The following is a 14052-nucleotide window of genomic DNA, read 5'->3' as shown; positions in this document are numbered from 1 at the left end:
GTGGACGTTATGAAGGGAAATATTTGCGTAATAAATAACTTTGCCTTGCAAAGGGGAATATTTGCTTGATGAAATATTCTCCTTTACAAGGCAAATGTATAACGTAAATATTTCCCTTTATAACGTAGAGTTAGTAAGTGATATTTCAAAACATCACTTACAAGTGATGTTTCTAAGTGATGTTTCAAAACATCACTTAGAAATCAAATATTTCCCTTCATACCATAAGATTAGCAGCCAAATATTGTCATTCAAAATTATTAAAGCCACTGCCTATCACTTTTTCTAAACCTGGCCATAGTTTGAATCTCGGCCGGTGCAGAAACACTTATGAATTAAGTTTCCCCTCGGGTGTAAGTTACTCAAAAAGCATATTGAATTGGACATTAAACGATATACCTAGATCTAACACTTGAATATACCTAATGACCTCCCCCACTTTTCGATTTTCCCACCCATAGATAGAGTTACTTCCGAAAGCCTTGAATCCGAATAGCACATCATAATACCAGAGGCTCCCCTTTCCATGGTGAATTTCGACCATACCCACATTAGTGGAGCGAGGTTATGTAACGCGTATCACTGTAGGTATTATTTACGGTTGGTTGTAACGTTCCTTTGGCCAATGGCAGCTACCTCTTTCATACCTCTTACTGTACCCCAATTCGTAGCGCCTGGACTTTGGCCTAAATGTTACATTCTATTCGATTCCATAATACATGCCACAAAAAAGGAGCGTAACTATGTCACTTCGCATAGACATACGCCTTTCCAATTTGGGAACCATTCATTAGTTAAAATAGACCCATCCTTATAACTGTTTAACAATTACTTAAATTTGTACGTTTTCTAACTTGCAGACACACTTTACCCCACCAAACACACACACGCACATAGATATATATATATCTATATATATATGTATATATATATATTATAATAATATATATATTATATATAATATAATATATTTATGTATATATAATATATATTATTATATATATATATATAGATATATATATATATATATGTATATATATATTATATATATATTTATATATATAATAATTATATATAGTATATATTGTATGTATATATATACTATATATAATATTATATATATATTATATCATATAATATATATATATATATATGTGTGTGTGTGTGTTGTGTGGTGTGTATATAATCACCAACTGATTTTTTTCTAATTTATTAAATACTCTTGCCCCTGTGTATCTGCACTTCGGTTCCATTGACATGAACATTTTTTTAGCAAAACGAACTTTTCTCATGACGTCCATTGTTGACACTGTATGTCATGTAAAAAAAAAAAAAAAGAGATATATTTCTGTATAACTTAGAAACAACTGTCAGAAAGTCAATGAAAATTTAATAGATTTAGAATTGCGCTCCTCAAGGTAAAGTCGATTCTGGGGAGCAGCTGGTGAATATATATCGACATCCCCAAACAGAAGTTACATTGAAGCATAACGATGGAACACTGAAACGCCTCTCACTTTTGTCTTTTTCGTTAACCTGAAAATATTTTTCCTCTTCAGTTTTACTTTTGTTTTCCTAGAAGCTTTCCCATCTCGTTGTGCATTATATGATTTACCTGTAGATTGCCCCTCAATGTCTCTCAATTCATTTTATCAAACATTCTGTCTATAAAAAAGAAGTTTGACTGTGTCAATTTGGGTTTTATGGCCAGACCGTTATATTTATGAGTGCATCATACTCCTTTGATTTGTTCACATCCCTGGTTCGAATAGTGTGTTTATAAAAAAAATAAATAAAACCAAATTTAATCAAAAGTAGAGCTTTCAAACAATAATTATTTATTTTTTTTTTAAATCCAATTTTCAAAATTCTCAATGGATTATGTGTCGTTTTTTTCCCGTTTTTATCTTGCAAACGATGAAAAATTGTTATCTCCTTTGACTCTTTGTCTACTATGAGACAGTATAAAAATGAAAAAGACAAGAAATTGCCGTTTTATTTCCTATTCTTTTGAGAAAAAATAAGAGCATCTCTAAATACATTTCTTTAGATGTATAGACAATAAAGATGAAATCGCATATAAAAAAAAAAGAAACATGCGCTATGTTTTAGAAACAAAACTAACACAGAATACTATCTACCAAAAACTGATGAGTGAAAGAAAAGGGTATAGAATAGTGACAGAGAAAATTCATATGGGGGCAAAAAGAAAAAACAAAGGAAACCCTCGTAACTGGAAAGCAGAACTTCTTCAGTGTCCACTGACTATGGCTGCTTTGCAGTGTTTCGGAGCCAACGAAGGAAGAGGAGGGAGCGCAGTACTTACACATGATATCAAGCCGGACGGGGTTAGAGAGCTGAGTTCCTTGGGTGTTCGTTGCTGAACATATGTATTCCCCAGCGCTTGATCTCTCGACCTGCTGGAGCACAAGGCTGTTGCCGCTCAAGATGACTCCTGCCGTTTGATTGTGTTTGACTTCCTCTCTCTGTGGGAAGAGATCAAAGACACTCTGAACTCGTTTTTTAAAGCTGACTCCATATGAACCTGTTGTCAAGTTTCTCAAACTATCTATGCAATTCTTTATGGTTTAGAGTGAGAGTTATTGTTCTGATAGAGACGAAAATGACCAACTTCTTTCTTTTAATTATCATTTTTCAGGACTTTTACAAACTATTTTCACAATTAAAATGAAATCACTTAATAGCTATAATCAATATTCCAAAGGTTACAAGAGAATAGTAAGATTGATTTTAGAAATTTCGATTCGTTCTTTTAATTATCGTGTTTCAAGATTTTTACAAACTATTTTCACAATTAAAATGAAATCACTTAATAGTTACAATTAATATTCCAAAGGTTACAAGAGAGTAGCAAGATTGATTTTAGAAATTTCGAATTATGGATCAGTGAGTCAGCTGGAAGACATGAGAGGGACTTTATTAATGGCTGATTACAGCAGTTATGCAATACAATCTGTCTAGATATGACTCTCCTGTGTGAAAAAGAACATAACCCCTTTTGAAAACCAAATGAAGTTGTAGCGTTGTGTACGATGAGGTGTATTTAAGATAAATTGAGACAATTAAGCACATAAGATGTATGAAAAGGGTCTGATGAACCTGTGTTTATATGACAAAATATATTCTTAGAATGTTGGAGTTTTTATCTGAATCAAAATGGAGTTCTTGATATTATATCAATGTTACATCACTTGATACAATTGGCCTTCTCAGAATTTCATGCTCACATCAACTTCCTTGTTCCTCTTCCTGCTACGTGACATTTCATTGGCGTCGTTGCCTTCAATAGCATTGGGAAAGCTTCATTTCTGTTTCTCTTATTTTACCTTTAGTTTTCATTTTCGCCAATGGTTTAATATTCCATTTACTTTCTCTTTATACCAGCATATATATATATATATATATATAATATATATATATATATATATATAATATATATATATATATATATATATATATAATGAATAATTATCACATCACCATGATCACGGTGATTTTTAAGGTCGGAATCGGTATGAACTTATAAGCCTTACTTGTTAGCCGAATCGATAACGTCAATAACATCTTGATTTCGTCTCTGTACGCTGGACGGTGGTTCGAACCCACGAGACGACGAAATTATTATCAACTAAAAAATTCCCCTTCGGTTTGCATATATGAAAATATATCAATTCCGAGGCAGAGCGAATTAGATATCAAAGGACATTTGTAGCTCGAATAATTTATATGAATCACGGTGATGTGATAATTATTCATAATATGACTACGTTCGTCAAACTTTCGAATTTGTTAACATAGAAGAGGGGATTGGATATCGATTCTAATTATGAATAACCAAGTTCGACGGTGATTTGAAAAGTCGAAATCGGTATGAACTTATAGCCTCACTTGTTAGCTGAATCGATAACATCACTGACGTCTTGATTTTGTCTCTGTCCGCTGGGCGGTGGTTCGAACCCACGAGAGGACGAAATTATTATCAACTAAAAAATTCCCCTTCGGTTTGCATATATGAAAATTTATCAATTCAGAGGTAGAACGAATTACATATTAAAGGACATTTGTAGCTCGAATAATTTATATGAATTGCGGCGATGTGATAATTATTCATAATATGACTACGTTCGTCAAACTTTCGAATTTGTTAACATGGTAGAGGGGATTGGATATCGATTCTAATTACGAATAAACGAGTTCGACGGTGATTTGTAAAGTCGAAATCGGTATGAACTTATAGTCTCGCTTGTTAGCCGAATCCATAACGTCACTGACGTCTTGATTTCGTCTCTGTCCGCTAGACGGTGGTTCGGACCCACGAGAGGACGAAATTATTATCAACTAAAAAATTCACCTTCGGTTTGCATATATGAAAATATATTAATTCCGAGGTAGAGCGAATTACATATTAAAGGACATTTGTAGCTCCAATATATATATATATATATATATATATATATATATATATATATATATATATATATATATATATATATATATATATATATATATATATATATATATATATATATATATATATATATATATATATATATATATATATATATATATATATAAGGAACCATAGAGCTATTGTACAATGGCATATGCCTCTCAAATTCATGTCATTCCTTGTTGATTAATTATTAATGTGTATGGTTGTAAAATAAAAAATAAATAAAAACTAACAATTTGTCTGGGACATGTAAACGTCACCAAATGTAAAATTATCACTGTCGATTGTTCGTTTCTTTTTATGAGGTCGACTTCATTTAGACTGGATCTTTGTTTGCTTCAACTGAATATCTTCAAGAGGATTCCATTTATCAGAAATTATATGGTCTTCGGGTCGATCAAAGATTCAATTATATTTCAAAAGAATATCTTCAATATAGATACATTCATAGAAGTATATGGTTTTCAGGTATATCGGAGGCCTTATTTCCTTTAAAGAGAACATCTTCAATATAAACACATTCATCAAGAAAACAAATCGTCTTTAGATAGAGCAATGATCTCATTTTGATTCAAATTAAATGCTTCTATACAAATATATTCATCAAGACATAATATGCTTCTCAGGTAGATCAGAGATCTTTTGTCTTAAATGGGTATCTCCAATATAAATGCATTCATCAAGAAGTATATGGTTTTCAGGCAGATCAGATATCTTTCTTTGCTTCTAATTAATACTTTCAACATAAATACGTTTGTCATAGATCTTAGTTGGCCTCAAAATAATAACTTCAAAATAAATACACAAATATAGAAATAAATGGCTTGTGGGTAGTTTAGAGATCTTATTTTGTTTAAAATTAATTGCTTCAATATTCAACATTCACCGAGACATATATGATTTTCATGTAGATGAGAGATTTTACCTTTTTTAAATGTATACGTTCAATTTGAATGCATGGATCAAGAAATATATGGTCGTCCTGTAGCTCAGAGATCCTTATTTATTGTTTTCAAGTAGAGCAGAGATCTTATTTTATTTACAATTCATAGTTTCAATACAAATACATTCATGAAAAAATACGTAGTTTTCTGTAGATCAGATATCTTAATATTTATAAATATACAGCTTCAATATAAACATATTCTTCATGGAATGTATGGTTCTCAGGTAAATGAGAGTCTTATTTTGTTGTTTACAGGTAGAGCTGTGGTCTTATTTTGTTTCAAATGAATATCTTAAATCTAAATACATTCATAAAGAAACATTATTATGGTTTGCAGGCACATCAGAGATCTTATTTTCTTCAAATGCATATCCTCTATTTGAATACACTCATCAGATCTTACTTTGTTCCAAATGAATATCTGCAATTTGAATACATTCATCAAGAAATACATGGTTTCCAGGTTGATCAGAGATCTTATTTTGTTTCAAAGGAAAATCTTCAGTCGGAATACTATCATCAAGAAATATATAGTTTTCAACTACATCAGAGATCTTGTTTAGTTTCAAATTGAAATCTTCAATATAAATACATTCATCAGGAAATATGTTGTCTTCAGGTAGATCAGAGATCTTATTTAGTCTCACATGAAAATCTTCAATATAAATAAATTCATCGCGAAATATATAGTCTTCAGCTATATCTGAGATTTTATACTGCTGCATTTTTTTTTCATTTTAATGAATATCTTCAATATAGATACACTGATCAAGAATTATATGGTTTTCAGAGTGGTTATTGGACTATGTAAGAACGGGTTCGTATTTATGCTTTTAATAACACGTGTGTAGGTTAATAATTACGAAGTTCATGAACAATCAAGTACAGGTCATATTCGATTCGTGGTTTTTTTTAATTGCCAATTTAGGTAATTGCTTGCTCTCTTGAAAGGAAATTATTACACTCTTTATTCAAAGTCATTTTAAATTTAGTAGCATAACTGATCTAAATCATTTTTTATTTTCTTGTCATTAGAAGTATTTATTGTATCGTATGAAGATAAAGTCTGCAGAGTCAACAACTGTTATCATTTTTTTATTTATTTATTTTTTTTTTACTATTTCCTTTTAACACCCGACGTATTGCTTGGGTCAGGCCGCATACCAAGCACTACATATATACGCACTCACACACACACTATACATACATACATACATATATATATATATATATATATATTATATATATCTATTATATATATATATATATATGTATGTACGTATGTATGGTATGGTAATAGTATGTATGTATGTATGTATGTGTGCGTGTGTCCGTGTGTGTGATAGGTATTTGGTAATGAGTTCACTTTAGAGGATTGCTACTATTATGGAAAGGCTATGAAACTTCCAACTTCACCCCAAATGACTGCATGAGATCTAGAAGTTCATCAACCTCTGGAGCCACCATTTAGTGGATACATACATACATACATACATACATACATACATAAGACACACACACACATATATATATATATATATATATATATATATATATATATATATATATATATATATATAGATATATATATATATATATATATACACTGGCTAGACATCTTTCTCCCTTAGAGAAGTGACTCAAGCGGGTGTTAGTCTTATTCTGGTGCAGTTTTGGAGGGATGAGATTACTGGCTACATGCCTATTTCACTCTGGCTGAAATCAACCTCAGTGGACTAACTGCCACATGTTCAGTTCACCGAGGCAAGATGACTTCTATAAATAATTAGTGACATGTTCCCATTATAGGCTTGATCTCCGGTTCCTCAATGCATGAGGCAAAGTGGAACCCACCTAGCCGGAGCGACCCTTTACAGTGGTTGATACCCGGAGGGTAGAGTCCTTTGGTACATAACTAGTTTCTAGGGATGAGGATTTTAGCTCTATGGCTTTTTCGTGACCCTCAACTAACACTTGTACCCATTCACCGCTGCATATACTGGAGAATGGCAGGCATGACTGGGACTGAACCACTGATCTTGTGGAGGCAAGCCGAGCACTCTAAAGCCGGAATGTTATGAAGAGAATGTTGGACTAATTCTCCTTTAAGAAAGTAAAATGTGAATGCTGAATGTGAATGAATGAACAAAGGCCGAAGCTGTTGAGATACTGTTTCTCAGTATAAGTAACATGAGAAGACCTGAAAGGGTGATTAATGATGCGAGGGGAAGGAATGGTGAAAAAGAAGCGAGAGAGACCGTGCGAGATCGAGGTATATGGATCGATAGTGTTGTTTTTTTGTTGTGGGATACAACTTAATATTGAAAATCTGTGTTCATAACTAGCTGATGCTATACATAGTAGACCTTAGCTGTTTAAACTTACGTTACATATGAGAAACACCAATTCCTCTCGTGTTTAGGATGAAAGCAAGGGAAACATTCGATACAAATATTTTCCTTCAAGAATGCAGGGAGGCACAGGATGCCGAGTAAACAAGTCGTCAACTAAACACCGTAATTTCTATGAGAACTTACGTTTTTCTCCCAGGTGACTCTGTAAGGCTGAGGATTGGCGTCGACTCTGCATTCGAAATAAACGTCGTCACCTTGTTTGATGGAATCAGGATCCAAATTCTTGCCCATCTCGAGTGTGACAAGTGGAGCGTCTACGAGAAATAAAACAACACACGTCTCTTAATCAAGATGAGAAAACGGAAAACACAGCATCACACGACTATTTGTAATGAATTTAGAACATTTTTCCTAAGAGTCTTACTGTGTTGGGAGAATGAAATACTCACAGTGAACGTTGAGGACGATGGAATCGGAGATGGCGCTTCCTGGCATGGAAGGATTGCTGGCCTGGCACTTCAGAGTCTTTCTGTCATCTTCTTGACTTGGCACCAAAGTCACTTCCCCAACCGTTATCTCGCCAGGACTCGAACGCTGTCAAGAGAAAAGAGAAGTGAGTTAAGGAAAGATCTCCGGAATTGAAAAGGAGGAAAATGAACCTCAAGTTTCCGAGGCTTTCACATTTACTTCGGAACTCGAACGATTTAGGGAGAGATTGGACCTATATTGATGGAGATAACTTTATTCGTGTTATCAAGTCATGAACGGTATGTGAATATACATCATAATGAATTGTTGCAAAATTTCTGCCGTACGTTCCTCATCCGCCAGCGCTTGTTTTCGGTTAGAAGTTTTGAAATGATTCATCTTTGAGTTTCCGTGTTCACTTATTCCAGCGTTCTCTCCTTTAAAGGACATTAGTTTGTCACACAAAGAAAATGTTATTTTTCTAACCCACGAAAAGTGTTTTATTTGTTCTGAAGTGTATTAGCTACTTTACAGCACATTATAATAATTACAAACTTAAGTCAACAGTAAACGGAACCCAGCCACAAGCAGTAAAGAAAGGTTCTACTAATCCTGTCATTTATATTCAGTTTTCTTTCAGGCTGAATATTGATTAAGGCTCCAGCGAATGTACAACACGTGCAGAACCATAATGCATTTTCTTTTTCTTTTGTTTTATTAATACGAATCCAAATCTTACGAATGACATTTATATAAGTTCAGTAAGGCCATACGCGCCGGCAATGTTCATGCATGCATATTTTAGCAAAGTAATTATCCTATGCAAAAGTTGTACTGGAGCATGCCAATGTCTGCCAGCTTTTAGCCAACTGAAAGAGGCATTCTGATAGACTCAGGAAAATAAGAGAATAAAAAAAATGTATATTGCATTGAAATAACGGCAGTGACCAATAGAATATATGAATAAACGTAGTACTATCATTAACCTGCCGTGAAATTGAAACAATGCTGTTAATCGTTATTTCAAGAATGTTCACAACACCTCTAACGAGATACTGAGTTATTATTATTAGTATTTCACTTCCAACTTGCATACCTTATAAGTCATACAAAAGCAAAACATACACAACATACACTATAATATTCAAAGCCCTACAGAACCTTCCTCATACAATGCAAAGTCAACTGCATTCATAATTGGCAATGCAAATTTCCGAGAGATTTGAAATTCGGAATGTCTTCAGGGCACGTGAATTTATGAATGATTCATGGACCTCTCATCTCTTCCATGAACCTCATCTTTTTCATTGATAAAGAAATATTCAATTTTTATGCTTTTGTGCTGCGAATTCTTTCAGTATATTTTTGTCCATTTTCGTCACCGCCTGGTGCCTTTCGTACGTATTATGTAGTCAGAATAAAAAAGCGATACTCACAGATATTCCAAAAATTCCCTTCTCGAGATGTAAATTATGGAGTCTTTGCAACAATGAGATTTAATCAACCGCATTTCCATATTGTGCAGGGAGATTAGAATTCCCTTACTCTGGTTTGGAGCAAGCACTCACGAGACTTCCTCCAATGTTTCGTAATTTATATAAGTGTATATATATATATATATATATATATATATATATATATATATAATATATAATATACATATAAATATATAATATATATATTAAATATATTTATACATATGTGTATAATCTGTTTGACAACCTATAAACTTCCTCCTCTCTCTCTCTCTATCTCTCTCTCTCTCTCTCTCTCTTCGCAAGACCCCCTCTACTCTCACTCTCAGTTTATTTTCTCCCTCTCACTCTCCTTTCCTGTTAAGATAGCTCCTTCAGTTACATTGCCCAAGCATTTTTGATATTTTATATTTCACACTTCTCACCCATCATTCCTATCAGGGATGAACTTGGACTTGAAGGACATTGGGAATGTCTCTGTTCATCCCAGTGACCTCGAAAACTATGGATCATACACTAATATCTGTCATTTTTTTGCACTTTATTTTTCACCACTTCTCACCGATGCCCACCTACTATCGGGGCTGGACTTGGACTTAAAGGGCATCAAGAATGTCCCTAGTTATCTCAACTTCCCCCAAAAACTATGGATTAGACACTAATACCAATAGGAAGCAGAAATTTTTACATGTCGCCACCTTCCCATACCTTCTCACCCCACTTCCTATTGAGGCTGAACTTGGACATAAACGGTATCAGGAGTGTCACTGTTCATCTCAGCGACCTTGACAACTATGGATTAGAAACTATCTGTCATTTTTGGTTATTTTTCTATGTCACCCTCCCTCCTACCCATTTTCACCACTCCTTCCTATCAGGGCTGAACTTAGACTTAAGGGGCATCAGCAGTGTCATTATTCATCTCAGCGACCTCAAAAGCTAAGGATTAAACACTAATATCTGTCATTTTCTGTTATTTTTACATGTTAGCCCCCTCCCACCCATTCTCATCCTCCCCCCTCCTTCCTATCAGGGCTGCTCTTAGACTTGAAGGGCGTTAGGAATGCCACTATTCACTTCAATGACCCCAAAAACTATGGATTAGACACTAATATCTGTCATTTTTGGTTATTTTTACATTTCAGCCCCCTCCCACACCAACCCCCTTTGGTGCCAGTGATGTCCTACCCTCTCAGTATTCTTTTCCAAATCAAAGTCATATATATACCAAGTTTGGTTGAAGTTGTTCGAGATATGCTGGGACATGCACACATGCACCCATGCACAGACATTAATTTATATATATATGCACACTTATATACCAGGTGTTTCGAAATTAAAGGCCCCCTCCACAGAACAAATGGAAAGCTATGAAGTTTTCTGCCATATCCTTCCTCCAAGTACATTATCTTAACTTTCTATTAAGCTATTTTTTATTTTACATTTCTTGTATTTTCAGACTGAGTGATGGAGTTAGACACAGCCATGGCTAATGACTCGGAGGAAATCAGATGTATTGACCGAATCCGGGCTATAACCTTCAGAGAGGCCAGGGATGCTGGCGCATCCTTCATTCCATGTTCCTGGATAGCTAAATTCATTAAAAGAGATGAATCCTTTGTTAAAAGAAACTGGAATAAAAATCCATATGACTGTCATCGCGAAGAGTGAGAATCTTGGAAGTCCTTTTTCAAGAGTCAAAAGACATGCTGTATACAGTGAGTTGAAAAAATCTGGTATCAAGCCATTTCATGTTATCAGCAAACCCAACATCCCTCAGCAACAGAGAGAAGACCGTGCATGGTTTTGTGGTTTATTTCTTAAAGATTGGGATGAAGCTGAATTTCTCCATGCTGCTGCATCAGATGAATTCTTCCTTTACAGTCAGGAAGCCAAATCATAAAAATGACATCATTTGGGGTGCAAAGTTGGATGATATCAGCGATGACGTGTGCTATCACCAAGTTGTGAAATTTCCTGAATATTTCACAGCCAAACAGTTAATGTGGATCATCGAAGAAAAGGGACAATCATGGAATGGCGAATACTTCAGAGACTTACTGGTGGAGTATTTCCTTTCCTCAAAGATCCTGAAAACGTGTTATCTATTGAAGAAGTCACATTTTTGCATGATAAGACACCATGTTTCAAGGCTCTTCAGACACAGGAGCTGCTTCAAAACAGTGGTATCGATTTCTTCTCGTCAAGGGAATTTCCAGGTAGCTCCACTGACCTTAATGTGTGTGAAAACATTGGTAGTATCTTAAAGGATTGTGTTGAAGCGCGCACAGTGAACTATGATGGTATAACAAGCCTCAACGACCTGTGAAGAGAGGTGACCGAAGTGCTCAGGGAAATGGAGTTTGGGTCTCAGCTTTTTTGCAATTTGCTTAAATCATACCCTTCAAGAATGCAGGCTGTGGTACAGGCAGATGGAGGCAACACAAAATATGAAATACTCAGAGAGAAACTTAAATAAATACCTGTTCTGAATTACTTTTGTTTTTGTCCATTTCAATTTTAGTTTATGCCGTAGAGGGGGGCCCTCTAATTTCGAAACACCCTGTATGTATGCATATATATATATATATATATATATATATATATATATATATATATATATATATATATATATATATATATATATATATATATATATGTGTGTGTGTATGATAAATTCAAATGTAAGTCAGGGAATTAATTTAAAAATAATAACTAGTGCTTTTTATGAGCAATTGCCTGTTGAGCCACAAAAGCACTGACCATTTTTCGCTGAGTACCCATTACACATAAGAAAATAGGAAAAAGATGAAAGAATGGAGCCGAACTGCGGAGCAGAAGGGGAATTCTAAAGCTTACCAAAAGAATAGTAATTTACTGCTAATTTACTTGACGAGATTTGATTACCATTATCTTTTCATTTACATTTTTCACGGATCATTTTATTGGTTATACATATTTAACGGAAATATCATATTGACGAGAGATCTTTTGTAATAAAATAACAAAAGTTATCAGAACAGAACTTCAAATTCCATATACTGAAGCAAAATACGGCTTAGCACAGATATTTGAAATGTGTACCACATGCCTTTTCTTGAACGACCTTGCTTATCTCTAAGCATATCATTAATTCTTTCTCTAGCTTTTTCAGAATAAGCATACTGAACATTTTCAACAAATCCACATCCCAATCATCATGTTCCTTTCTCTCATTACAAATTCTGTCAAGCAGTTGTCATTTTAGTTTGAGCTCACATCATCTCTGCAGAGATTCCATCAGAGCCAGGTGCTTTCATCTACTATGTTTCTTTATCACTGATCCCACTTCTAGATCCGTGAGTTTATTCATGCCTTCATTCAGATCTACTTCAGCTTTTGTTATACCTATCAGTTCATGCCTCTTCCATATATTTCATGTTCTTGAAAACGACACTGTCCTTCTTCTGATGTCACTATTAACGCATTCTTCATTTGAGAGGCATTCTCCTTTTTCATGTTCACCCATGGATATCTTCTAATTAATAATTTTGGTTTTGTAAAATTATATATACTTTACTTAAGGCACTGCCTCATTAAAGTAACATAAAATTGTGTCTCCTTTAGTTTGCCTCACAAAATATGTCGGACCTTATCAAAAGCTTTTATTTGGCTTGCTTTTGTTTGTTTGTCTTGGTCAAATCTTGTAACTCAATTTTCGACCTATTCCCTTCGTCAGCTGAACTTGAAATTTTGCATAGTTACTCAATCCCGGGGGCAATACAACATTACATGATTAATAGGTCAGCAGTGACCTCCAGTAACCCTACAGTAACCTCTCCCAGGTTTTCGACCTGATCTCATCGTCCGATGGACTTAAAATTTTGTATGGTTACTCAATCCAGGGCACAATTAAACTTTACACGATCAGTAGGTCAGCAGTGACCTTTAGTGACCCTAAAGTGACCTCTCCCAGTATCTGGGGATTTATATGAAACTCTTCGGATTTTTCACAAGCTCGTTGACTCGGTAAACAACCTTCTTGGCTCGACAGGAAACATTTTCGTTGGCTACAATCATAAATCTGTTACAATTTCTCGCAAGACTAAAAAGCATGAAATAAAAAAATAAAATCTTTTTACATAACCTTTTATTAAAATGGACTAAAAAGTGGAAAATCAATTTTTTTAAACACCGAGATTTTCTTACAATTAATCATACCTAAAAAAATGAAAGCGTGGGAGCTAAACATTTAAGAAAATGCTACAAGAGATGAGAAGGGATATTTCTTTTCTTGTCGCATTTCCTTCCATGTTTGGCGACCAGGCTTTCATTTTTCCAGGCATGATTAAATGT

The 14052-nt window shown here is 34.3% G+C and overlaps 1 protein-coding gene across 3 annotated transcripts in view; it reads right to left on the bottom strand.

Moving 5' to 3' along the window:
• LOC135203233 (hemicentin-2-like) overlaps positions 1 to 14052 on the bottom strand; it is a 423654-nt gene that overhangs the window by 104931 nt on the left and 304671 nt on the right. For all 3 annotated transcript variants that reach the window (XM_064233007.1, XM_064233009.1, XM_064233008.1), the window contains 3 exons: positions 8224 to 8368; positions 7958 to 8088; positions 2327 to 2486 (listed from right to left, as the gene is read on the bottom strand). In XM_064233007.1, the coding sequence (XP_064089077.1) occupies positions 2327 to 2486; positions 7958 to 8088; positions 8224 to 8368 (436 nt within the window). The remainder of the gene's footprint in view (positions 1 to 2326; positions 2487 to 7957; positions 8089 to 8223; positions 8369 to 14052) is intronic.

Source organism: Macrobrachium nipponense, chromosome 33, assembly GCF_015104395.2.
Source record: "Macrobrachium nipponense isolate FS-2020 chromosome 33, ASM1510439v2, whole genome shotgun sequence".
Taxonomy (NCBI): domain Eukaryota; kingdom Metazoa; phylum Arthropoda; class Malacostraca; order Decapoda; family Palaemonidae; genus Macrobrachium; species Macrobrachium nipponense.
This window is presented reverse-complemented; position numbering and strand designations above follow the sequence as displayed.